The sequence below is a fragment of the Mustela nivalis genome (genome assembly GCF_964662115.1).
Source record: "Mustela nivalis genome assembly, chromosome: 8".
Classification (NCBI taxonomy): Eukaryota; Metazoa; Chordata; class Mammalia; order Carnivora; family Mustelidae; genus Mustela; species Mustela nivalis.
This window is the reverse complement of record NC_139027.1, coordinates 126,289,805-126,316,396: the sequence shown is the minus strand read 5'-3', so window position 1 is coordinate 126,316,396 and position 26,592 is coordinate 126,289,805. Positions and strand designations below refer to the sequence as shown.

The following is a 26,592-nucleotide window of genomic DNA, read 5'->3' as shown; positions in this document are numbered from 1 at the left end:
TCACAAATTTAGTTCAGATAAAAACATTTAACTTTGGGGAATCAAGTGCTGTGACCTATGTAGATGGACATTTTGGGGACCATGTAGTTGAGACATTAACAGCCTCTTTCTCAAGGCACTTCTTCATCACCAAATGGGCCTTTAGGATTTAAGTAAGACTCTTCCCCCAAACCACACAAGGACAATAAAACAAAATGAAATAAGCAAAAAGGATTATATAGCACAAGGTCCTTCTCATTTTCTATTCCTAAATAGAAGCAGACTCTTTTCTTGGCCAAGAATTAGGCAACCTTCGAACTCACCATCATAGTAAAACTTGACAGTCTCTGGAAGAGGCTCATATGGTGGAGCAAATACAGGGCCTTTATGTTCCAGGAATTTCCACTTGATTCCTTCAGGGTAGCGCTCTTCTTCCCACCTTTAAACGACAGAGCATAACCTCATTTAGTGATCACCTAATACGGAAATTATCACCTAATAAAAGCCCAAATAACTAATCTGCTCAATTGATTGATGCTCAAGGATAACTTTGGGCCCCGCATTCAAGGCCTGGATCAATATAACCATTATTCTTCACTTTGAAAAAGCCAGCACTCACAACAAATACAGTGAAATACTCAGGTGAACACAGGAAAACACAGTTCAACAGTTCAGTTTTAAGACTGAGTACAAGGGATCCCCACTCAAGGAGCTTGGCAACTGGAGGATATGGAAATGCAAACAGTTGTTTTACCACAGTGGTACACATAGCAGAGGTATTACTTAGCTGTTGATACACAGAAAAAGGCCTCCTGGGAAGGAGGTGGCAGGTGAAGGTAGAGGGAAAAACAACTCTGTAAGAAAGTGCATAATACAACAGAAGACTGGGAAATAATAGTTTTGTTGGGGTATACTGAGGTCAAGGTATTTATGGGTTAGCTAGCGCTGTATAGGAGACCCTGACAAGTGAATGTAAAGTTTAGTGGAAACAGCTTTTAAAAAACCTTTTTACTAAAAACTAAAAAATAAAGACGAAATAAAAAGCCTTTTTACTTTAAAAATGGTTAGACATACAGAAAAATATAAAAGGAATACCATATACCCATCACTTACATTCAACAACTGTTAATATTTTGCTAAGTTTCCTATCTTCTGCTGAACCATTTTCAGCAATGTACTTTGCAGATATGACACCTCACCTCTAAATAGTTCAGCAAACATTTCCATAAAAATAAGGCTGTCACAAAACCACAATACTATTATCACATCTAACAAAATTAGCATCTAATACCTAGACCATACTAAAAACTTCCCAATTATATTCAAAATTTTTAAAAAGATTTTTATTTATTTGTCAGAGAGAGAGAGCAAGCGCATGCACACCTGTGCACAAGCAGGCAGAGTAGCAGGCAGAGGTGGAGAGAAAAGGAGGCTCCCCGCTGAGCAAGGAGCCCGATCCAGGACTCGATCCCAGGACTCTGATCATTACCTGAGCCGAAGGCAGTGGCTTAACTGACTGAGCCACCCAGGGTCCCCAAAATGTGTTTTATAGGCCAGAATACAATTAAGGATCATGCATTGCAACTGGCTGATGTCTCGAAGTCTGTCCTTTTTTGGAATTAGACATAGCTTCTCACCATCACCACCATTTTGTTCGAGACAGTCAGTTGTCTTAACAGATGGAATATTTTAAAACTTCACAGATTTTGGGGGTGTCTGGGTGGCTCAGTGGGTTAAAGCCTCTGCCTTCGGCTCAGGTCATGATCCCAGGGTCCCGGGATCGAGCCCTACATTGGGGTCTCTGCTTAGCACGGAGCCTGCTTCCTCCTCTCTCTCTGCCTGCCTCTCTGCCTAGTTGTGATCGCTGTCTGTCAAATAAATTCTTTAAAAACAAACAAACAAAAAACTTCACAGATTTTAATCTTCACTATTTCTACTTTAAAACTAAAAGCCCTAAAGTTCTACAGAATCCTTATAAAGGCTAATTATGCATATTCTATTACTTCTGATCATCTTTTAACTCCAGCATTTTTTTCTAACTCCAATGTTTTAAACAAAGTTTAGAAACATTAAATAAAAATTATACATATCAAACTGCATCACTAAAAAAATCAAAGTCAACACAGACGTACAAGTGATTTTTGACAAGGATCCAAGAGCATTCAATGGAGCAAGGAAATCTCTCCAACAAATGGTGTTGGGCAAACTAGATGAATGAAGAAGAAACTGGCATAAGAATGAATTTAGCCTCTTACCTTATACTCTCTCTATCAAATAAATAAATAAAAATCTTTAAAATAAAAAAAAAAAGAAATTAAAAAAAAAAAGAAAAACAAGCACTCAGACATCAAAATGACTCCTCTACAACAGGCTTATGAATTCAAGGCAGTTATGCATTTGACAGTAAACCAGACTTGAAAAGGGGAAGGTGGAATCAAGGACAGTTTCTCTGGTTTGAGAAGAGGATCAATCCATATCCCATAAATACCTTAGCACTATGACTGACTTTATTTGTGAGTCCTGGTCTTTGAACACTAATTCCTTACATTATAACCTTAACTCCTTACAGCATTTTGCCTTTGCTAAAAGAAACTGAAACCTCTAGTTAAAAGTCACCTAACACCAGCAAGGAATTTCCCAATTTCTAGGTCTTTTTTGTGAAGAACAAACATGGGACTTCTAACAGGTCAGCCCTGATTTTAAAAAAAAGTATATTTAACTCAAGGCAGACCTGAACCTCCCAGCACACCTATAATGGGTAACCCTTAAATACAGGGGGATCTCAGTTAATTAAGTTTTCCCACAGGCCTGAGGATACCAGCACCACTTGTAACATTGTCTCTATGGGGAAAATGTGATACAATAAAGAAACCCAGAGGGGATCTGAACCATTTTCCCTTCTTCACAATTACCAAAGAAGAGATAAAGATCAAAGTTTTGCTGGTTTCTTTTTGGCAACATTAACAAATCTTTAGACTTTGGAGAAAGCAAAAAGTCTGCATGTTTGCCAAACTGATGAAGTATGTCTTTCAGTGGGAGAGCAAGAGGAATAATGAAAAAAAGCTGGTACCTGATCAGTGGCAGTCACTGAGAACTGGACCACTGATTTCAGAGTACAGCAGGCAGCCTACCATGATGGGAAGAAAGGACAAGCTATCAGTTAAGAGGCTGATAATTTTTGTTTTCTACTAACAAAAACTTACAGTGTGCCATCAAGCAATGTGCTTAAGGAAAGCACAAAATTTAACAATCAGACTTAAGGACGGCATGCACTGGAGGCTGTAGAAAAGACTGCTTACCCGCATACCAATCACCTTTACTTGAAGACTAACCAATCCCACTTAAACCAAAATAAAATAAAAATCAAAGGTTAAGGTCTCTCAGAATTAATGTGTGGCAACACTGATAAGGATTTCAACCACAGAAGCAAAATTAGGTTTTTAGGCCCTTTCAGAGTATTTAATTCCATACAAGGCAAGACCAGGGTAAGAGTGTATCTGCTACAGAATCCAAGGAGAGCCAAGGCTCCAAAGGAAGGGGGAAGACAGTAGGGAGCTAGTGATGATAAGGAAATGATCTTGTTCATTCAATGAACACTTATTGAGCACCCACAATAGAACTCTGACTTATAAAAGACTAATGAATTACTAACCCACCATTCTCGTAACTCCTAACAACCCCTAATTTCCATAATTGTTTCATTTTATCTTAGGGTGGCTAGGTGGCTCAGTCAGTTAAGCATCTTGATTTTGGCTTAAGGTCAGGATCTCAGGGTCATGAGATGGAGCCCCATGACAGGCTCCTTGCTGGGCATGGAACCTGCTCAAGATTCTCACTGTTGGTGGGAATGCAAATTGGTGCAGCCTCTTTGGAGAACAGTGTGGAGATTCCTCAAGAAATTAAAAATAGAGCTTCCCTATGACCCTGCAATTGCACTACTGGGTATTTACCCCAAAGATACAGATGTAGTGAAAAGAAGGGCCATCTGTACCCCAATGTTTATAGCAGCAATGGCCACAGTTGCCTAACTGTGGAAAGAACCAAGACGCCCTTCAACGGACGAATGGATAAGGAAGATGTGGTCCATATACAGTATGGAGTATTATGCCTCCATCAGAAAGGACGAATACCCATATTTTGTAGCAACATGGACGAGACTGGAGGAGATTATGCTGAGTGAAATCAGTCAAGCAGAGAGAGTCAATTATCATATGGTTTCACTTATTTGTGGAGCATAACAAATAGCATGGTGGACATGGGGAGTTAGGAGAAGGGAGTTGGGGGAAATTGGAAGGGGAGGTGAACCATGAGAGACTATGGACTGAAAAACAATCTGAGGGGTTTTTAAGTGGTGGGGAGGTGGGAGCTTGGGGGAACCAGGTGGCAGGTATTAGAGAGGGCACGGATTGCATGGAGCACTGGGTGTGGTAAAAAAACAATGAATACTGTTATGCTGAAAATAAATTAAAAATAAATTAAAAAAAAAAAAAGATTCTCTCTCGCCTTCTGGTTTTGCTCTTCCCTTCTTTATTTCTCAAAAAAAGGGGGTCGCCTGGGTGGCTCAGTGGGTTAAATCCTCTGCCTTTGGCTCAGGTCAAGATCCCAGGGTCCTGGGATCAAGCCCTGCATCAGGCTCTCTGCTCAGTAGGGAGACTGCTTCCTCCTCTCTCTCTGCCTACTTGTGATCTGTCAAATAAATAAATAAGATCTTAAAAAAAAAAGGTCAGGGGGTATTTCATTTTATCATCAAAAACTGTTTTAGGGGTGCCTGTGTGGCTCAGATGGTTGAGTATGTGACTTCTTTTTTTTTAAAGATTTTTATTTATTTATTTGACAGAGAGAGGTTACAAGTAGGCAGAGAGGCAGGCAGAGAGAGAGAGGAGGAAGCAGGCTCCCTGCTGAGCAGAGAGCCCGATGCGGGACTTGATCCCAGGACCCTGAGATCATGACCTGAGCCGAAGGCAGCGGCTTAACCCACAGAGCCACCCAGGAGCCCCAGTATGTGACTTCTTGATTTCAGTTTAGGCCACAATCTCAGGGTTGTGAGATCGGGCCTCGTGTCAGGCTCTGCTCAGTGGGGGCCTGCTTGAGATTCTCTCCTTCCCTCGCCCCTGCCTCTCTCTCTACAAATAAAATTTTTTTTTAAAGAAAAATGTTTTTAAAGATTTTATTTATTTGAGAGAGAGAATAAGGGAGACCATGAGAGAGGAGAAGGTCAGAGGGAAAAGCAGACTCCCTGAGGAGCCAGGAGCCTGATGTGGGACTCTGGGATCATGACCGGAGTCGAAGGCAGTGGCTTAAACAACTGAGCCACCCAGGCACCCTAAAAATTGTTTTTAATAAAGATGAATATTTGGGATGCCTGGGCGGCTCAGTTGATTAAGTGGCTGCCTTCGGCTCAGTCATGATCCCAGCGTCCTGTGATCAAGTCTTGCATCAGGCTCCTTGCTCCACAGGGAGGCTGCTTCTCCCTCTGCCTCTTCTTGCCACTCTGCCTGCCTATATTCACTCTGTCTCTGACAAATAAATAAATAAAATCTTAAAAAAAAATATAGGTGAATATCTATCTCTGAAAAACTTTGATCAGTTCCAAAGAAAAAAAGGAGAGGGAAAAAAAGAATAATAATAAAAAAAAAAAAAACACACTTATCCTTTTGTTGTTTCCCGGTTCTGGCTTTGGAAAGGCCCAGAATTCCTTTGCTCTGTGATTTTTCTTTTCCACACTTTCATTTTAACCCCTTATATGTTCACACCAACAATGCCAATTACACAGCTGTGTTGGGCATTTCTGCCACTATAGCTCTGCTGCTCTCAGACACCTCCCTGGTCACACTTATCTCTCCCTTTGCCTTAGGCGTGCTGTGCTAGGGAGATTACTATTCTAAATGATAAGAGCCATAGAGTAAACACATACAAATGGGTCTGGAACACTACATAACAAACTATGAAAAGTGGTTACCTCAAAGCTGAGAAAGGAAAAATGGGAATCAGGGAAAGAAAAAAATTTATTTTTTTCTAACTTACACATCTCTGGATCATTTGACTCTCTTCAACACAACTACAAATCATGTATAATTGGTAGAGTAGTTAAATCATACAAAGTTTTAAGAAATACCAGTATTAAAAATACTTAATTTCGGGGCGCCTGGGTGGCTCAGTGGGTTAAAGCCTCTGCCTTTGGCTCAGGTCCTGATGGGATCGAGCCCCGCATCGGGCTCTCTGCTCCGCGGGGAGACTGCCTCCCCCTCTCTCTCTGCCTGTCTCTCTGCCTACCTGTGATCTCTGTCAAATAAATGAATAAAATCTTAAAAAAAAAAAAAAAGTTTCACAATTTGGAATTTCACAATTCCAAACACCAAAATTTGTTAAATAAAAAAATCAAATTTCCCACCTAAACACACATCTCAAAAGTAACCTGCTATTGCTATTCTCCTCTAGAAAAGACTGAATCTTTACTCCCAGTGAGGCCACCTGTTTTCTCAGACATAATCCTAGACATTCTGATATTCATTAATGTTTCCTAATTAGAGATTCATCATTCAAAAATATTCATCATTCATCATTTTCTTGGAATTTTTCTTTGCCCATATTTTAAGATGTTTACTGATCACTTTTGTAAGACTGTTTCCTTCATTTTAAAAAGAGCTTTTTCACATTAAGAATCTTAGCCCTTTGTAGTGTAAATATTCCCCCCCTTTTTTTAAATTAATTTTTTATAAACATATATTTTTATCCCCAGGGGTACAGGTCTGTGAATCGCCAGGTTTACACACTTCACAGCACTCACCAAAGCACATACCCTCCCCAATGTCCATAACCCCACCCCCCTTCTCCCAACCCCCCTCCCCCCAGCAACCCTCAGTTTGTTTTGTGAGATTAAGAGTCACTTATGGTTTGTCCTTTTAATGGCATGAGTTTGTTTGCCATATACAACATTTTAATTTCTTTTTTTTATTAACATTTTAATTTTGATTTACCAATGTTGTAAACCTTTTCCTTATGGCTCTGGTGGTATGGTATGTCCTTCCTCAAGAGATCTTCATTACTCTACAATTTAAAAATATTTATCGAGATTTTCTTGTGGAGGTTTTTGGTTTTGTTTGTTTGTTTGTTTTAATGAATAGGTAGTTTCCTGAACATGATTTATAAAATACTCCATCTTTTCCCTATCATTTTAAAAATTGTGTCCCTCCCATTTTATTTTTTTATTAACATATAATGTATTATTTGCTTCAGGGGTCCAGGTCAATGAATTAGCAGTCTTACACAATTCATAGCACTCACCATAGCACACATGCCCTCCCCAATGTCCATAACCCAGCCATCCTGTGCCCCCCCCAACCCCCCAGCAACCCTCAGTGTGTTTCCTGAGATTAAGAGTCTCTTATGGTTTGTCTCTCTCCCTGGTCCCATCTTGTTTCATTCGCTCCCTCCCTACTCACCTAGACCCCCTGCCCTGCATCTCAAATTCCTCATACCAGAGCAATTGTATGAAAACTGCCCTTCCCTGAATGACTTATTTCACTTAGCAAAATACCATCTAGTTCCATCCACATCGTTGCAAATGACAGGAATTTGCAGGCAGCGGGGTGGTTGACGGCTGCATAGTATTCCATCATTCATATATATATGTATCATTCATATATATATATATACATATGATGACACAGACACATACACACACACCCCCACATCTTCTTTATCCATTCATCCACTGATGGACATTTAGGTTCTTTCCATAGTTCGGCTACTGTTGTTCCTATCATTTTAAATGCAACTTTCTTCATATGCCAAATCCCTACACACAGTCTACTTTCATAGTTCATTCTGTTCAACAGGGTGGAACCTCGTTTTTAGATTCAATAAGCTGAGAGCTAGTTAGCCTTCTCACTAGGATCTGGAAAACTTATTTCAGAATGTTGATATTTGGAGTTTTTTTTAAGTACTTCCCTCCTCCTCCAAACATCAGGCTATTAAATTTTAGTAACACTCTTGCTTAATTAGGCTGTGGAATCCGAGAGCTGACATTGTAATCCAGTGCTGCGATGTTACCATTTCCACTTCTGCTCCTCTTCTTTCTTCGGCTTCTTTTTCTTGCTATCTGGTTCAGGAACTTTTTTATCTTTATCTTTATCTTTATTCTTGGGTTTTTTCAATTTACCATCCTACAAAGAAACATGGTAAGAAAGCACTTAAGTAAGTACCAACCACATTTTAAAAGTAGTTTTGAAGAACCATTAAGAAGTAAAACTGGAATCACAGAATATTAAAACTGGAGTTCTTAAAATCTAATGCTCTCAAATTTGATAGAGTGAAAATTTATTGGTCTCTTTCTCTAGGGCAGTATTTCCCCAAACTCCCTGACAAATGATTACCTGACAAAGTAGTTAAAAACACTCATTTTGCATGGCAAGAGCCTGGGAAATTCTATATATTTTTTTTACCCTCAGAGGAATGCTTGGGAAAGCACTGCCACGAAGAGTCATCCCAGTTATTATCCCCACCTGTTTTCAAATTCTACTCATCTTCAAACACCATCTTCAAAATCCTCCTCAAACACCATCCAATAATAGGAATAGGAGATACTGTATTTAAATAATATGTAACTTGAAAGGAAATTCCTGATTGAATCTGAGAGGGGCTGTGGGAGAACACCACCTTATCCCTGGTTGCTTGCATACACAAAGTACAGGAAGCAGTAAACAAGTGTTAAGGGGTTCTAAAATAATAACCAATTCCTATGAAATGATTTCTCTACAGCTCTTCTTTGAAGTATGACCTCACATGAGCTGTCACTGTGGCACAAATATAAACAAATATAATTTGGTAACAAGAGGAAATAAGTCTCAAAACACAAACATCCAGACAAAAATGTGCAATTTGACAAGTGGGGTCCTGCTCCACAGGATCTAAACTCTTTAAAAGAATATTTTCCTTTGTCTTATCTATCTAAGATCTTTATTCAACAAGTTTTATATAGCTATGAAAAGCAGTTTTTCGTGTGTGTGTGTGTGTGGTTTTTTTTTTTTTTTTTTTTTTTTGACAGAGAGAAATCACAAGTAGACGGAGAGGCAGGCAGAGAGAGAGAGAGGGAAGCAGGCTCCCTGCTGAGCAGAGAGCCCGATGCGGGACTCAATCCCAGGACCCTGAGATCATGACCTGAGCCGAAGGCAGCGGCCCAACCCACTGAGCCACCCAGGCGCCCCTGAAAAGCAGTTTTGAGTCACCTTAAAATCAATTACAGAATGGCAGAGCTTGAAAGACCTTTACAGACCATTTGACTTGACATACCCAGTTATAATCAAGGAAAACTCTGGAATGGAAGTTTGTTCACCTGTTCAAGGTCATATAGTTGCTACTGACCATGATGAGAGCCCAGGTTTACCAGAAAAATCACAGAGTGTCTCATGGGAATGACTGGAATATAAAACCATTCTAGGACTACATGATAGGATAGCAATCAAGATAAACTCCGGATTTTAAAGCAAATGATCTTTGGGACAGAAGGAAGGGAAAGCTACAAACACTAGACATATTTTAAAATAGGGATAGAGAACTACAATATGTAAGTATTTTGGGGATAAGTACTAGAGGATCATATTAATTCAGATAATGTTTACTATTTTGCCTGAAACACAGCACAGGAAAGGGAACTGATTTTCAGTTAAAGACATTCTCTGAACAGCTTCTGAACAGGCATACAGATGGTCCCATCAGGAAACTACTGGCTACACTTTATGTTTTCAAGCCTCAAAATGGGATAATCAGTCACTAAGAAACTTCAGAACAATTCCCAGAAATGAAAAAAACCACAACCAGTGAATGAGGTTTTAGGACTGTTCCTGCCATCTGGGGTCCCAGCCATAAGAAGACAGTGTATTAATTCTAAGTCTTTCAACCTGCATTTTTTTCCCCCTGCAGGGAGAAGGCTACTGAAAAGATTAAAAAAAAAAAAAAAAAAAAAAAGTCAAGTGGTTTTTTTTTTGTTTGTTTTTTAAGATTTTATTTATTTATTTGAGAGAGAGACACTGAGAGGGAACATGAGCGAGGAGATGGTCAGAGGGAGAAGCAGACTCCCCATGGAGCTGGGAGCCCGATGCGGGACTCAGTCCCGGGACTCCAGGATCATGACCTGAGCCGAAGGCAGTCGTCCAACCAACTGAGCCACCCAGGCATCCCTCAAGTGTCCTTTTTTCCAAATGGTTTAAAATAGTTATTACTAACTCCTTTCAAATTCACAGAAAGGTTATTATTCAACAACTCAACGAAGGCCTAAAGGCAATATAGAAAGCATGGAAGGCTAAAGTTTTACACTTCTTCACCAACTAGTCTATACTGATCATCTACATAAAAGTGCAGTGACTGCCATAATCCCTCAACATTTGACTCTTCACTCCTTGAGTTGGTGCTCAGAAACCTGACAGCCAAAAGCAGACCTGTTGTTAGAAAAACCACAGTTCTCTAAACCTAGCACCTGATCATCTCTCTATGGCTCACCTACTCATTAATGTTTTTTTAAAGATTTTATTTATTTAATAGAGTGAGAAAGCACAAGCAGGGGGAATAGCAGAGAGAGAAGGAGAAGCAGGCTCCCTGCTGAGCAGGGAGGCCAACATGGGGCTTGATCGCAGGACCCTGGGGTCATAACCTGAGCCGAAGGCAGACACTCAACTGACTGTGCCACCCAGGGACCCCTTTGTTAATATTCTTAATGTGATTTCATTAAAGGCCCTTCTTAATTCCTGTGGCTTTAAAGAATCAGCAAAGTCACACCGGAGACAGAATAACATGGTGGTTAGTGCACTGGTTCTGGAAACAGAGTGCATGGGATCAAATCCTTACTTAACTACTGAGTAGCTGTGTGACTTCGGGCAAATTATCTCAGCCTCTATACCTCAGAGAATAGATAGTAGCAATATTTACCTCATAATGTCTATTGTAAAGATTAAATTGAAATGCTTCATATAAAGCATTAATAGTGTTTGGCTCATTGTAAGCATCTATTACATTTTATTTTTATTTTTATTATCATTCTTACTACTACAATAGATTACACTCTTAAAACTCACTGCTCCCCTACTATCACTATCTTTACTGCTCATACTTCCATAAGCAACTGACTTAATACTTTTGAATCCATTCTGCCCATGACTGCGGCTAACCACAAACGCAGTGTAAGAGCGAAGAACTCACTCAACCCCTTCTCTTAGGAGAGTGTAAGATTAAGACTCCTGTGAACTTCTGACATCCCTCTCTTGAATTACTTGCTAACAACTCTTTAGTACAAGAAACAAGAAGTGTCAAAAGGAACCATATTAAAGTATTTTTAAATTGGCCACAAGCCTAAGTAATTAAGTTGAGCTGAGATTTTAAGGAAGGTGATAAGGCCGGAGAAGGAGGGAGGAAGACCATGTGTGTTCCAGACAGGGAACAGCATGTGCTCCATCAAGCTCTGAAGCACAAAAGAATCTAGTGTGGAAAAGAAACAAAGGAGGCCAGTGTGGCTGGAACCAGCTAAATTAGAGAAGAGGCAAAAAAGATGAAAGCAGGCACCAGATGCAGGGGTCAGATTGGGAGGAGCTGTGGTAAAGAGCTTGGGTTTCATCATATGTCCAAGGGGCACCCAATTAAAGGCCTGTAAACACACAGAGTTACCCGGAGTAAGTGATGAGCAAGGTTAGGTATGAGAGTGCTAAAAAACAATCTTAAGGAAAACTCTTTGAGATCGAAAGCCTAAGTATGATTTGTTAACACTCCCTCTGCATGTATGAAGATAGTGCAGTTTCTCCAAAAACATCAGCTGGCAGCAGCACTACGGGCAGACACCTTGAAAGGCTAAGAGAGATCTTAAAACTCACAGTACCATGGCCACCATTACACATATATGAGTTTTTCTCAGTGTTTCCTCTACCACAGACCAATACATTCCCTAAAATTCATCTGCATTCAAAAGTTGTTTTATGAAAAACTCCCTACTCCAAACCCAAGCCTCCAAGGGCCGCAGTTTCTTTTACTAACCTCTTCTTCCTCCAGTTTTCGTTTCTTCTCCTTCTTGATATCTTCTGTTTTAATTTTCTTAGGTTTATAATCAGCACTACAAAGGGGAACATGAATATGCAATTACCACAACTTTGACATGGTAGTTCTCTAAACTCCTCTTGGAGGCTTTCAATGCAGGTGTAACTATTCTTAGCTGGACATTCTACAGTCAGAACAGGAATGAAGAAAGAAGGCCTGACCAAGGACCAACAGTTACAGTCCTACACAGAACAAAACAATTTATACTACACATAGGCCTGAAAGAGAAGGGAGTGAAGGGCTACCTATGGAAACAGACACCAAATGCCCAGGGCAACAATGGCTACCACAAGGCAGTATCTGGCTGGAAAGGAGAGGAAAGAAATACTATATACATTCTAAATGAATACAAATGAGTTCACCAAGTATTTCTCTCCTCCCTTTCTGTCCACTTTGTACCACAAATCCTCTGTAGATTCCTGAAGCATAATAAGCTATAAAAGACTGAACATAAGGAATGGAACTTAACCTCACGGAATCTAAGAAAGAGGTACACATAAGCCTCAAATAACTGTTTTAAGAGCAATTTTATTAACTATACACTGAAACATCACTTAGAATTCACTGACAGGTACAGATCCTAGGGAAAATTGCTTTAACAGTGAAAAATTATCTGTGGCAGGAAATAATAAATTAAGGGCAACTTAAGTAATTTAAATATTCTTTATCAATTCTGTATTATTTGAAATTCATATACTAAACAAGCATTACCTTTTTAATATGAAAAAATAATAAAAATATGTATTTTCCATAGATATACTACTTATTTGCTTAGCAAATCCTGCATCTCATAATTCAAAGATAAATAAGTTGCCCAGTCCAAATTCTAAATGACTAAAGTCAATTAATAGTTTTTCTGTGACTGGAGAGACCTATATCACATTTCTCCTTTAAACAAATGCTTTTTGTTTTCAAAAAATAAAGAATAAAAAAATACTCACTCATCCTCTTCTCGAGGTCTCTTTAATGGCTTTATATCCTCTTTAGGAGGAACAAAATAGCCATCATCTTCAGGTTCATCTTTAATTCGTGGTGGACTAAAGGAAAAAAAAAACTAGTAAGTCTGAGAATGTCTACATTATGTTAAATAATCAGTAGGAACAAATCACCTCGATGAGAAGTAGCTAATGTAAGGATTAACAACATGCATTTGTATATGTTGTAAAGGTTTCCTGTAAGCACTTGTTTTCACTTAGTATCTCACTACAACCCTGTGACGTAGGTAGCACTGTCCTCACTTTACAGTGAACAGGCAATATCAAGTTCTGGGATCAGAATCTAAGTCAGTATTCTTTTCTATTGCATCTTAGCTGCCTTTGCCAGCATGACCCAAACAACAACAGGAACAAACTTAAATTGTTCTCTCACCTTGCAGGACGGATCTACTATGTATCTAAATCCTGCAATGATCCAAACTCGTTATTCTAGTACTCCAAAAGCTGAATATAGCTTTTACAGGAAGGGAATAAAAATTTATTTCCCAAACTTGAACCTTAAAGTTCCAATGAAAACTAATCTTAGTTATATGGGAAAATAACTAAGCTGACATTACAACAAAAGAAGGGCATGTGCTAAATGAGAGAAGAGGCTGTGAACAAACTAAAGCCATTCCAAACCAAATTCTAGTCATTGTTCAACTTCCTCCCTTGGTTTACTTACTTTATACACGGAAGAGTGCCTTGTCCTACTTTTGTTAAGACTTTTTGCCTTCTGAATGTAAAAAGATGATTCTGTTAGACAACTATTTTGAACCAGAAAGAGGAAGGAACAATTTGGGGGAGGGAGGAGGCAAAAACAAAAACCCATGGCGCCAGCAATCACCACAGCCTTGAGATGTTCCCTGGCCCAACACATCTAGGCAGAACCTCTCACTGTTGATGGCCAGAAGAAGCATATATGAAGCTAAATAACTCAGTACAGAGACCACCACCCAACAAACCATCCACCTCTAAGGGGTCCCAGGGAGAAACATCCAGATTTAGCTGCCAGGGTCAAGATATTTGTGGGGTTTCAATGCTACCACCCTGCAAACTCCCCAAGCATACTGGATCCCTCCGCTTGACAGAATCTGAATGTTTAAAGAGATTAGCTTTTCTTCCTTATTTCTGCACATTCCTCAAATGCCAATCTCTATAGCTGCTTCCCCTCACCATGGAAATCACTAACATAGTCATTTCTGAATGCTTTGCACCAGAAGGAAAGAAAACTGCTACTGACCCAACCAGTTAAGTAAACGCTAGATCTTAGTACTGTCATGGGTGAAGTTAACAACATGTGGGAAGGTTTACTAGACCTGAAGCAAGAACTTCTAAAACAATTTATCAGAAAACTGTGCTCCACCCAGTAAAGCATCTGGATGGTCTACAAAGACAAACATGCAAGCTAGCAAGCAGTCCAGCAAGGTGAACACAGAGGCCATGGCCTGGAAAACGGTGTTCCTGATCTTCTAACATGGGAAGTATGAAACTGAATCCTGGACTACACACCAAGTCCAGAGAGTCTAGTCACACCTTAGTGTTAGTTTATAAAAGTCCTAGGTGGTCTTTTGGCAGAAAATAGCCACCCTGTAATCACTTTATCTAAGAAATCAGAACACCTAGGATAGTTTTCAGCTCTAATGCTTCTTGAATTGTATTATTCCACATTCCTAGAACAGTTACAAAACGTGCCTGAAGAGGGCACCTACTTCTCCCAGTCAAGGGACTCCGAGTAGATGACAGAATTTTCAATAATGTTCCCAGATGAAACTGAAAGGTCAGAGTTTCAAGGAAGAAAAACCTCCCAACACTTTGTTCTAGTCAATATGCAAACCCTTCCAACAACTCCTAGAAAAATCCATCCTGTCATTCAATGGAGCAAGTAAGAATATATGACCATAAACTTATTTTTAAAGCTGGAGATTTTTTTTTTTTAGGTAGTTGAGGCAGATGAGGAAAACAATCAAAATGGCAAAAATAGTAGAGAAAAACCAACCTCAGATTGTATGCATTTTCCTCTTCTTGAAAAGAGATAATATATTTCTAATCAACTCTACATCTATCCTTAAAATGTAGACCAAGTAGGCATAGTTCTATAAACTAGAGATGAGCCTTAGAATACAGCAGTCCACTTCCTTTCGCAGGGAATATATTCCAAGACCTCCAGTGGAGGTCTGAAACTATGATAAGTACTAAACCCTATATATACACACCACAATTACTCCTATACATACATGCTTATGGTAAAGTTTAATTTACAAATTAGGCACAGCAAGAGATTAATAATAAAAACAAAACAATAATAATACACTATAATAAAATTTATGAGAACATGATCTCTTTCTTAAAGTATCTTATTATACTGTACTAATCCTCCTTCTTGTGATGATATATAAAAAATGCCTATGTCATAAGATGAAGTGAGGTGAATAACACAGGCAATGTGGCATAGCATTAGGGTACTAATGGCCTTCTGACAATGTCAGAATGAGGATCACCTACTTCCTGGCCGTGGCTGACCATTACTAAATAAAACCAAAGAAAGCAAAACTGTGGATTAAGGTCGGGGGCAGAGGGCAGATGGGAGGAGGACTACTGTATTACTAACGAGGAATTGAGAGTAGGGTTTTTCAGGAAACTCCATAATTACTACTGACTGAATATGATGTTTCCTTTGGGGAGATGTAAATGTTCTGAAATTGAGATAGTGGGGTAGGGGGAGGTTGTACAACCTTGTGAATCCACTAAAAACCAATAAACTGTATAGTTTTAAAGGGTGAAATTTCTGGTATGTACATTGTATCTGAATTTTTAGAAATTTCTTTCTGTTAATCTCCTCCACTCAAAACAGCCTTCTGGAAAATGGGGTCAATTTCACTAAATGACACTTCAGAGAACTCAAATTAGCTTACAACAAGTCCTCTCACTGTCAATCTCCTTGGAAACCTAGAGGTGGCCAGGTCAGTACATTTTAGGTAAGTTCAGACAACACTACAACATGAGGAGCTGGCCAAGAGAGCAGCCAAGGTACCAGAAAAGTCTTACCTAGAGAAGCCATTTTCTTTCTCCTTTTTTATTTTTGCATCCCCAGAGGCTCTAACCTGAAAATAATAGTAACTGATTAGTACCTTGAAGAGACTAAATTTGAAAAAGCCTCTTTCTTATTTGAGAACATTTGGCCTCAATTCTTCAAGCATCTTGGATTGCAGACTCACTCTTATTATTAGCAAAACTGAACAGGTGAAGCAAAGGTCTTGACATTTTCCTAAGACTGTTTTTTTTTTATAGTTCAGGGTGAATTACCCAATTTACTGAGAAATGTTTCCCCTCAAAATGGCAGCTTTTTAACTTTTAAATGATGGCGGGTACCCCTTCCTCAATAAATATACTCTCTCTCAAGGATTTGTTCTTGGCAGTGCAGAGAAAATAAAAAAAACAGAACAAAACAAAATGCAACAGTCTGTTTTCTGCCTTCTCTGATTTAGGCAAAGTAAATTCACATTCCCCCTCCTTTTCCAGACACACTTGGTCTTTCAAAAATCTTCAGACATACAAAAGGATACACACACATATGTATGCACACATGCACAGACACAAATATGGTATCTCTAGAATTAAAAAAAAATAGTATAGTAGCTGCCTCCAGAAAGAGAAAGATAAAGGACAATGAGCAAGGGGGTGAAAGAAAGGTGTAATTTTCTTTTCTTTTCTTTTTTTAACTTACAACCCTGAGATTAAGACCTGCGCTGAGATCAAGAGTCAGATGCTTAACTGAGCCACCCAGGTGCCCTAAGGAAGGTGTCATTTTCATTACATTCCCTATTTCATATTGCCTGAATTTACCAAGTACCAAAATTACTTTTTTCCAAACAGAAACTAAAATAAAAACATTTTTTATTTTTATTTGTTTTTTACTTAAATTAAAAAAAATTTTTTTAAGTTTTTATTGGGGCGCCTGGGTGGCTCAGTTGGTTAAGCCTCTGCCTTCGGCTCAGATCAGGATCTCAGGGTCCTGGGATCGAGCCCCGCATCGGGCTCTCTGCTCAGGAGGGAGCCTGCCCACCCCCCATGCCTACCTCTCTATCTACTTATGATCGCTCGCTCTCTGTCAAATAAATAAAAATAAAATCTTAAAAAAAAAATTTTTTTTTTTAAATTTATGTAAGCAATCTCCACACCCAACAGGGGGCTCAAACGCATGAGCCTAGATCAAGAATCACACAGGCCTGGGACGCCTGGGTGGCTCAGTCAGTTAAGCTGCTGCCTTCGGCTGGGGTCATGATCTCAGGGTCCTGGGATAGAGTCCCGTATCAGACTCCTTGCTCAGTGCGGAGCCTGCTTCTCTCTCTGCCTCTGCCTGCCACTTTGCCTGCTTGTGCTCTCTGTCTCTCTCTGACAAATAAATAAAATCTTAAAAAAAAAAAAAAAAAAAAATCACACAGGTTCTTCTGACTGTGCCAGCCAGGTGCCCCAAAACAATTTTTTTTTTTTAAAGTCTATACACCATAACCCTTATTTGCAGCCAGATGAGCCTAGAGATTCTGAGAAGCTTATGCTAGTTATGCTAGAACCAAAAGCCACAAAAGCAATCACTGCTTTCACTCAGGAAGGACCATATTCAACAGAAGACAACATGGCACTAGACCTTCTCCCAAACCCAGAATTTTCCCCGTGAAAGAACACAGGCATTTCCAGAAACCCTAGATTTTTAATTTATCCATTTGCCATTTAAAGTAAGATAATAATGTGGATTGATCTGGTCCTGTGAAATTCAGTGGTAAAGGGCTTTGGTTTTTGTTAAGACTGAGACTGATGCTTAAGCTTCCTGACAAGATACTTTTCACTCAAAGGCCGTGGGATCTTACTGTGCAGTGAAGGTACTTTCATTACCTGCTTTTAAAGATAAAGAAAACAAAAAGTACAACCCCCATCTCTTCCTTCCCCACTGGAAAGTTCTGTACCTTTTCCTCCTTTCGTTTTTCCTTGTCTCTGTCTTTGTGTTTGTCTTTATGCTTTTCTGAACTTCCATCTTTGTGTTTGGTTTTCTCCTTCTCTTTGTGTTTCTTTTCAGAATCTTTATGTTCACTGTAAAAAAAAAAAAAAAAAAGGAAAGAAAGAAAAGAAAAGAAAAAAAAGACACACAGAGTTAGCCCAGAGTAGGGACCACAAGGGTTTATTTCACAAGATCAACTCACAAGATAGCCTGAGATAACATGAAACCATGGAAACTTATGATGCCTTAAATAAACAGTCCTGACAGAAAGTTCAAGTAGACACTCTTGGCAACTGGACTTTCTCTTGTTTGATGTTTTTATTTTTTTGAAGGAGCAAAGGAACCAAATAGAGAAATGTAGTCATTCTAAACATACCAGGACTTTTTTTTTAAGTCACTAAGAATGTTCAGCAAGCCTGCTGTTTCTACATTCTACAGGCAAAAACTACGACAGATGAGTGCTCCAAACTGAGCATTCAAATCTGAGATGAGAAGGTAAAAACAATTCACCAAACAAAAGAAAAAAAAAGAAAGAAAAGAAAAGCATTTGGTGGCTCTGTGCAGTGAACAGCCCCAAAACACAGTAGATGCTTCCTGTTAGCTTTAAGTAGAAAAAGCTAGTCACTTCTTGATGGGGCTTAAAAACCCTGCTTGGTCCTTCCTTCACAGTAAGAAAAGATCTAGCTAGAAACAAAGACATGTCCTCCTGCACTAAACATTTAAAAGCCTCTCTTCTAAAGGGGTTTGTGGACATACTGGTAAGCACCGTAAAGACACTGCTCCTCTGGAGAAGGACATAGAGAGCAAGAGCCATTGAAAGGGTTTATACCCTAGGATCTTGCTCCTGGAAATTTCTCTTTGGAAAATAACATTATAAATGATGTTCAACGTTTTCCATAACAAAAAACAAGTAAGAACAAACCAATGAAAACCAAGAAAGAAGATACAACTGTGGTAAGGAACAAAAGGGGGACCATGTGATGTATCAAATTACACAGCGCTTCCACTGAATTTTGTGAGCCCTATGAATACAGACAATGTTTATGGCCACACATGGAGAACAGGAATATCTAAAGGGACTGCAACTATATAAAAACACTGCATGAGGCAATAAGCAACACTTACAAACTATGGTTTAGGGTGGCAGAACACTGGAGGACTGTATTCTTCTGTGCACTGGGCAGGCAGTTTAGGAACCCTGTTTACTGTACCAACTGATATAATCCAGAAGTTAACAAAAGGGACTTGAATTCAAGTACTATGAACTGGGGAGCTCACTCCAGACGCAAGACAGCTGGCAGCAACCCCAGCTGACAGAGACAGTCATATAGTAAGCATTGGTTCCTGCCTTTCCCGCCACCAGAGACTGCCATTTCCCATCTGTCACATTTAGCCTTCAGCCCAGAAAAAGTAGGTATTACCAGCAATGAGCTCATAAGACTATGTCTATCCCACAGAGTTTGTTCTAAAGAGATTTTGCCAGAACACTTGGGTACACCGAAGGCCAAAAAGGGAGAATAAAATGATGGCAACCAGTTAGGTGAGAGCCATAGAACCTAGATCAGAAAAGCATCTTGTGACACACATCTTTACACGCAAAGAGCCTCAACTCAAGATCGGCATTGGGTAATAAATAACCAGAAGCAGGAAGACATCCCTTCGAATGGGCTAACAATAATGTATAATAATGTATAATAATAATAACATATGTGAAAACACCAAGCACAATGCTTTCTTATTAAAGTGGGAGTTTTTCTTACTTTTTGTGTGGGGAGGTGTGTATCCATAAGTACTGTGGATATAATTGTTCCAAATTGTGTAGATGAACATGAATTCCTCTTACAATTAATGTTTAAAAAGCTCTAAAACTACAGTGCTTGTATAATGGAATAGGAAGCTCACACACTTTGCTGGTAATAGGATTTCATACATGTAAGCTATGATCTCCTATATGTAAACTCCTGAAGAATCCATTGCAATCTTGGCAACTTAGCTGTTTCACCAGCCATTCTGAAGCTGGAGAACTTAATGAGAACTGGAAGTAGAGTGCTAACAAGCTGGGAGCCATTTTTGTACAAAGTACAGGATTTTTTGGTAAAACATTGCATTTCGGTAAAAACAGACTATAAGAACACACACAATGGAGAGTGACATCATAACTCTGCTGAGAACAAGAAGCCTGGTGGGAAAATTGGTGACCATGTTGCCTCCATGTACACTGGAACTAGGCGTAGTCCTCATGAGTTCAAAGTCTGTTCATGGAGAAACATGTTGCTTCACTGCGTGGCACAACTAAATAACAACCTGATGACAGCAACACAAAGGGAGGAGTACATAAACAAGAGAAAGTGGTCATTGTTTTCTTTCCATCTGACAAGTTCCTGGATCTTCCTAAACCTGTAGTCCTGTTTCTTCTAGTCCCCCTGTCCTCCTTGCTTGGAGCTTTCACATATTATTCCATTCAATCCTCACAACATTCCTGTGAGGAAGACTTTATTCTCCTCTTAGACTGATTTAGAAACAGTGGTTCAGGGGCGCCTGGGTGGCTCAGTGGGTTAGGTCCTCTGCCTTTGGCTCAGGTCATGATCCCAGGGTCCTGGGATTGGGCCCCGCATTGGACTCTCTGCTCGGCAGGGGGCGTGCTTCGGTGGGGGGGCCTGCTTCCCCCACCCCCACGCCTGCCTCTCTGCCTACTTGTGATCTCTGTCAAATAAATAAATAAAATCTTTTAAAAATTAAAAAAAAAAAGAAAGAAAGAAAGAAACTGTGGTTCAAGGTCTAATTCAAAGTTATAATGTTAGAAAGGCTAGTTGAGATTTGGATTTAACTCGGTATTTCCACCGCTAAGTTCAGAGTACTTTCTGCTAAATCAGTATCATCACATGTCCGTGAAATTGATACCTACCACTTAAAGTAGATTGGTTTTAGAGACAAATGCATGGCCAGTGTGAGACTTGACATATAAGGTCAAAACTTTATTTTACCATCTAGAAACTTTCTAGGACAGAGATCTCGGATATCTGAAGTGATAAAGCCTTTGGGATAGCTGCTTCTTATTTTGTCCTCCCATGAAACTATACATAGTTGATTCAGGAATCTGAGTTTAGGAATGCTTGCTCTTCCTCTATGTTCTACCTTCCCCCACTCTCTTTCTCAATGAAAGCAATTCCTAGGGACAATTCGTAGAAAGAACATTAGTCTGCTTCACTAGCAACTGGCTTTCTGGCCTTCCAGGGCACCCACCTGTTAAGTGTATACACAGCTCTCCAGTTCACAGTTTGCTGTTCATTATCACATGGAACAGAGATCAGGAGAAGTCAGCAAATGACAAACCTATCAGACGGTACCCAGGCCACCCCCAGGAAAATGCAAAAAGTCAATGATACTTTCTCTGCCTACTAACCACAGAGAAATCTATTCAGGAAATTCAAAGTTCCTGCTAGAGTAGTAACCTTTTTATAGGTCATAATTAATCAAAGACCAGAATGAGATGGAACTATCAACGTGTCTTTCCAAAGGAAACCACTCTCCTCTATTCCTAACTGTTTAGATATAAGAGAGCAGGTATGAATTTCTATATACCAAGTGAGCTCAGACAATTCAAGACTGAGGACATCTTGTGGTACAAGGCATCCCATTATAGACTTAAAAATTTGGGTTTATGGAGTCCTGAACATGGTACTAACAGGTCTACTTGTCAAATGTGATCCTGTCCCTGCCTCCAGAAACAGATCACAGAGTACTGCGAGTCCCACCCCCACATCCATAATTCCCATTGCGGCAGGAGGGCTGGCAAAGAGCAAGAACCAGTGTCATTTTTTCCTAGGAAATCTACCTGAAGTAAGTAGCAAACGCATTTGGGGGACAAAGTCCTGTGATAGTGAAGCATGTCTAAGGCTGTGCACCACTGGAAGGTTAGAAGCCGGATTTGGCCAGTGGTAGAAAATAAAGCCAAGGAGAAGAATCAATGAAACAAGATGGGATTGGGAGGGAGACAAACCATAAGTGACTCTTTTTTTTTTTTTTTTTAATATTTTATTTATTTATTTGACAGTGAGAGATCACAAGTAGGCAGAGAGGCGGGCAGAGAGAGAGGAAGGGAAGCAGGCTACCAGCTGAGCAGAAAGCCTGATGTGGGGCTCGATCCCAGGACCCTGAGATCATGACCTGAACCGAAGGCAGCGGCCCAACCCACTGAGCCACCCAGGCGCCCCCATAAGTGACTCTTAATCTCACAAAATAAACTGAGGGTTGCTGGGGGGAGGGGGGTTGGGAGAAGGGGGGTGGGGTTATGGACATTGGGGAGGGTATATGCTTTGGTGAGTGCTGTGAAGTGTGTAAACCTGGCGATTCACAGACCTGTACCCCTGGGGATAAAAATATATGTTTATAAAAAATAAAAAATTAAAAAAAAAAAGAAAAGAAAAGAAAAGAAAGCCAACCTGGGATCAGTTAGATTGACTAATCCTCATTTCCTCATTCAGGATTTCCGAACATGTATCTCTTTTTCCAAAGAAATAGGCTCAAAACTAGTTTTGACTTTCATGGTGGCTTGAAGAACACCTTATCTTTTCCACTGATAATGAGTTGACAGAAGGTCTGACCAATATAGAAGAGGAGTTCGCATGTTGACTGTTTTAAGAGATGTTACTCTTTTCCTTATATTGATCCTGCTACTTTTCCATACATAATAGACACAATATGTCAAAGTCATAAACTAAGCTTCAGAACAACTGAAGGCTACAATACACCAGTTCAGAGGCAGTGCACAGATCACTGAAGCACGCACTAGAAAAACTTCAGTGGGGCGACAGGGGACAATAAACCAAAAGAAAGGCTACTACTGACCACAGTAAGAAACCCAAATATCTGAAGAAAAAATACATTTTGGGGTGCCTGGGTGGCTCAGTTAGTTAAGCATCTGCCTTCAGCTCAGGTTATGATCTCAGAGTCCTGGGATCAAGCCCAGCATCACACTCCCTGGGCTCTGCAGGGAATTGGCTTCTCCCTCTCCCCTCCTCCACTCTCTCACTCATGCTCAAATAAAATCTTAAAAGAAAAAAAGAAAAAAGAAGAAATACATTTTAAGAATGAGTGTAGTCTGGGGTACAGTGAAGGTCAAAATACACATAGTAGCTAGCATTCCTAGAACCTCTGTAATGGTCACATTTTTGGATGAAATATGAATTTCACTGGTAGAACTCGGGGAGAGAAAACACCAATAATTGGCCAGGTTCAGAAGCTGACTCCTTGGCTCAGGACTCATGTCTCTCTGGGAATAAGATCCACCACACTAGCAAAACCTGGACAAGCAAAAGTCAATACCAAAGAGAACAAATGGGAAGATTCAAAGCCACATCTTCAGTTCATGCTTGTCTTGTGTTTCAATTAGCTAAATTCCACTAAGGAAAAATGTAACCTACACTATTTTTAAAATGATAGGTTTAGTGAAACCTCTGGTCTTTGACTTCTGCTGAGGTTGAGCCAAAAAAGAAGGCTGATCAGGGTTCCTGTAAAACACTAAGACAGAGGTGTAGAAGTAGGGAGATAGCAGTAGGAAGCTAGGAGGAAAAAGTATTTTCCCGTTGGCCCAGGAAGGCACCTGCTACCCCTCTAGGGGAACAACAACATATCTGTGTCTCATTCTGGGAAACTAGGATTTTGGCTGTGGGAAACTATTTAAATCTATTTAAGAAAACAAAAAAAAGTCTGTCCTCTATCACCAATAAAAATATTTAACAGATATTTGAAGAGGATAAGGGGCCACACACTCTTCTCAACAGTTTAAATCACCATGACAAAACTCTGAGTATTAGTACTCAATTTTACAGATGTGGAAACTGAAACAGAAAGGTTAAGTAACTCATCCAAGAAAACACCTCTAATGAGAGGTAAGAAGGATTTAAACTCAGGCAACCCAGTTCCAGAATCATGCACTTGACCATTCTGTTACATGACTTCTCAACAAAACAAAAAAGAAACACTGCCAGAGAGATAGGATATTGCTTCCTATCTTCTGAGAAAAAGACTTAGCCACTAACTGCTAAGAGAATAAACACGTCCTGCTACAGGCCCACTCTTAAGGGCAACAGAGCACAGCGGGGTGCAAACCCATGGAATCATAGGGAATTCCTATGAAGAGCCTCAAGAGCTTCCAGGCTATGGAGGGAGGAGATATTCACAGCCCTTTCAAGGAAACCAGGCAGTTACGGCTTAAGTAACATTTGCTAAATTAAAAATTCTAGGTAAATTCCAAAGTTGTCTCTGGAAAGCAGCGGTCAGTTCCTGAAAGGCTCTAAGAAATGAAGGTTTCCTAATGCACATCATCAATTACAAGTCACTAAACAAAATCATAAGAATTATGAAAACTTTGAGTGAAATGGAATTTTAGAAATTATGTATAGACCCCTCATGCATTTGGTGGCTAAGTCCTCTATCTCCCTTTCTCAATTATTTTTTTTTAAGATTATTTATTTATTTATTTGACAGGCAGAGATTACAAGTAGGCAGAGAGGCAATTATTTTTTAAAAAATTTTATTTATCTGAGAGAAAGAGAGTGAGAGAGAGCATGAGAGAAGAGAAGGTCTGAGGGAGAAGCAGACTCCCTGCGGAGCTGGGAGCCCGATGTGGGACTCGATCCCGGGACTCCAGGATCATAATCTGACCCGAAGGCAGTGGCTTAAGAGGGAGCCATCTAGGCGCCCTCCCTTTCTCAATTATTATTATTTTTTTAAAGATTTTATTTATTTGACAGAGAGAGAGAAATCACAAGTAGGCAGAGAGGCAGGCAGAGAGAGGGGAGGAGGAAGCAGGCTCCCTGCGGAGCAGAGAGCCTGACATGGGGCTCGATCCCAGGATCCTGGGATCATGACCCGAGCCGAAGGCAGAGGCTTTAACCCACTGAGCCACCCAGGTGCCCCTCTCAATAATTTTCAATGGCTTCTTGCTCCCTTCAGATTTAAGTCCCAACTTGGTGAAACAACACTTAATATTTGCCTCAAGCTGCTTTTTTGGGCCCCATTTTCTATCCCACCTTCTGTTAACCCAGGTTCCACCTAACTGGATTCTTCCCAGAACAAAGTACATTACGGAGTGTCCGTGTTTTTGTAATGGTTTCCCACTGTCTGGATGCCATCTTTCTAGCCATTACCTTCCCTTGTCAAGATCTTTTTAAAATAGATATATACATTCTTTGACAGGGAGAGATCACAAGTAGGCAGAGAGGCAGGCAGAGAGAGGGGGAAAGCAGACTTACCACTGAGCAGAGAGCCCAATGCAGGGTTCTATCCCAGGACCCTGAGATCATGACCTGAGCTGAAGGCAGAGGCCCAACCCACTGAACCACCCAGGCGACCCCTTGTCAAGATCTTAACTATTTTTCAGTGGCTAGCTCAAATACCCTTTCTACCATGAACTTTAAAAAAATAAAATAAAATAAAGAAAGATTATAGTTCATTATAATACAGCTTGATATAACTGAAAACTAGGGTTCCAAACTGGATGTTATCAATAATTAACTACTAAATTAGATTCCAAGATTACCAAAATTAACAAAGATTACCAAAATTATCTGGATGATACTCTACCAGGATTTATGGTAATCACCACCACACCATCATGTCAATTATTTAGTATGTTACTGTTTCCAAAGAGCTTTCATCTGCAGAATTCCAATGAATTCTCCCCAACAAACCTAAAAGCTTGACCAGATCAATACTGCTATCAACACTTGACCAAAAACAGAAAACAAGACCCAGAAGTTAAAACAGCTTCAATTAGGACACACAACTAGTAAAATGTAGGACGCCATTAGTAAATGATAGAACCTGGCCTCTCGACTTCTATTTTTGTGTGCTTTTCACTGTATCATACTGGGTCCCCCGTGAATGGTGATGGTACTTCAGTTTCCTTCTTTCTAAACCACCAAACTTCTCTACCTACTCAGGTTAACTGTCCACTTCTCCCCCCAGACACGTAGATACAGGAATATGCAGATAAATTAAGGGCTTTGGCAAACAGTTCACAGATTAGAGAGCAAAAATGTCTTTTAAATTTGATTCTGTTAAGAAAAACTTCCCCTGAGAACTGGTTGCTTAATTCCAGTGCCTAGGATCTTACATTCTCTCAATTCTAATTCAGGTAGAATTTGGAGCTCGGAAAGCAGAAACCAAAAGCATCCTTATCCTCAGATGTTTCTCGCATTTACTGTACAGATTAGCACTGCCAACATGGCTGGAAAAGCACTTCCCTTACTATTTCACAGCAGTGCTTTTCTGTCTTCCCTGGCTTTCCACACATTTGTCACTCCAGCCTGAGTGCCAGGCTTACAATTGGCAAGAGACACACAGTCAAAAACTAGCAGGAGGGGTGGGGGTGGGGGGACCTAGCAGGAAGAACCTTTTCACATATGAAGTCCTTTATTTCTAAAACCACCCCCCCACAACTGCTTTTAATAATGTGGTTTATATAAGGTCTAGTATTGAAGATAATTTATGACTAAAGATGCAACTTTCAACAAAAGTATCTGGTGCGATCCTATAAGCAGTGATTCTTAAGCATCTAGA

The 26,592-nt window shown here is 39.9% G+C and overlaps 1 protein-coding gene across 1 annotated transcript in view; it reads right to left on the bottom strand.

The window, feature by feature from the left end:
• Positions 1-26,592, bottom strand: part of TOP1 (DNA topoisomerase I) — a 91,649-nt gene that overhangs the window by 26,126 nt on the left and 38,931 nt on the right. The window contains exons 4-9 of the mRNA XM_082744620.1: positions 17,996-18,119; positions 16,080-16,135; positions 12,999-13,094; positions 11,998-12,073; positions 8,032-8,144; positions 303-418 (exon numbers count right to left, since the gene is read on the bottom strand). Of these exons, the coding sequence (XP_082600746.1) occupies positions 303-418; positions 8,032-8,144; positions 11,998-12,073; positions 12,999-13,094; positions 16,080-16,135; positions 17,996-18,119 (581 nt within the window). The remainder of the gene's footprint in view (positions 1-302; positions 419-8,031; positions 8,145-11,997; positions 12,074-12,998; positions 13,095-16,079; positions 16,136-17,995; positions 18,120-26,592) is intronic.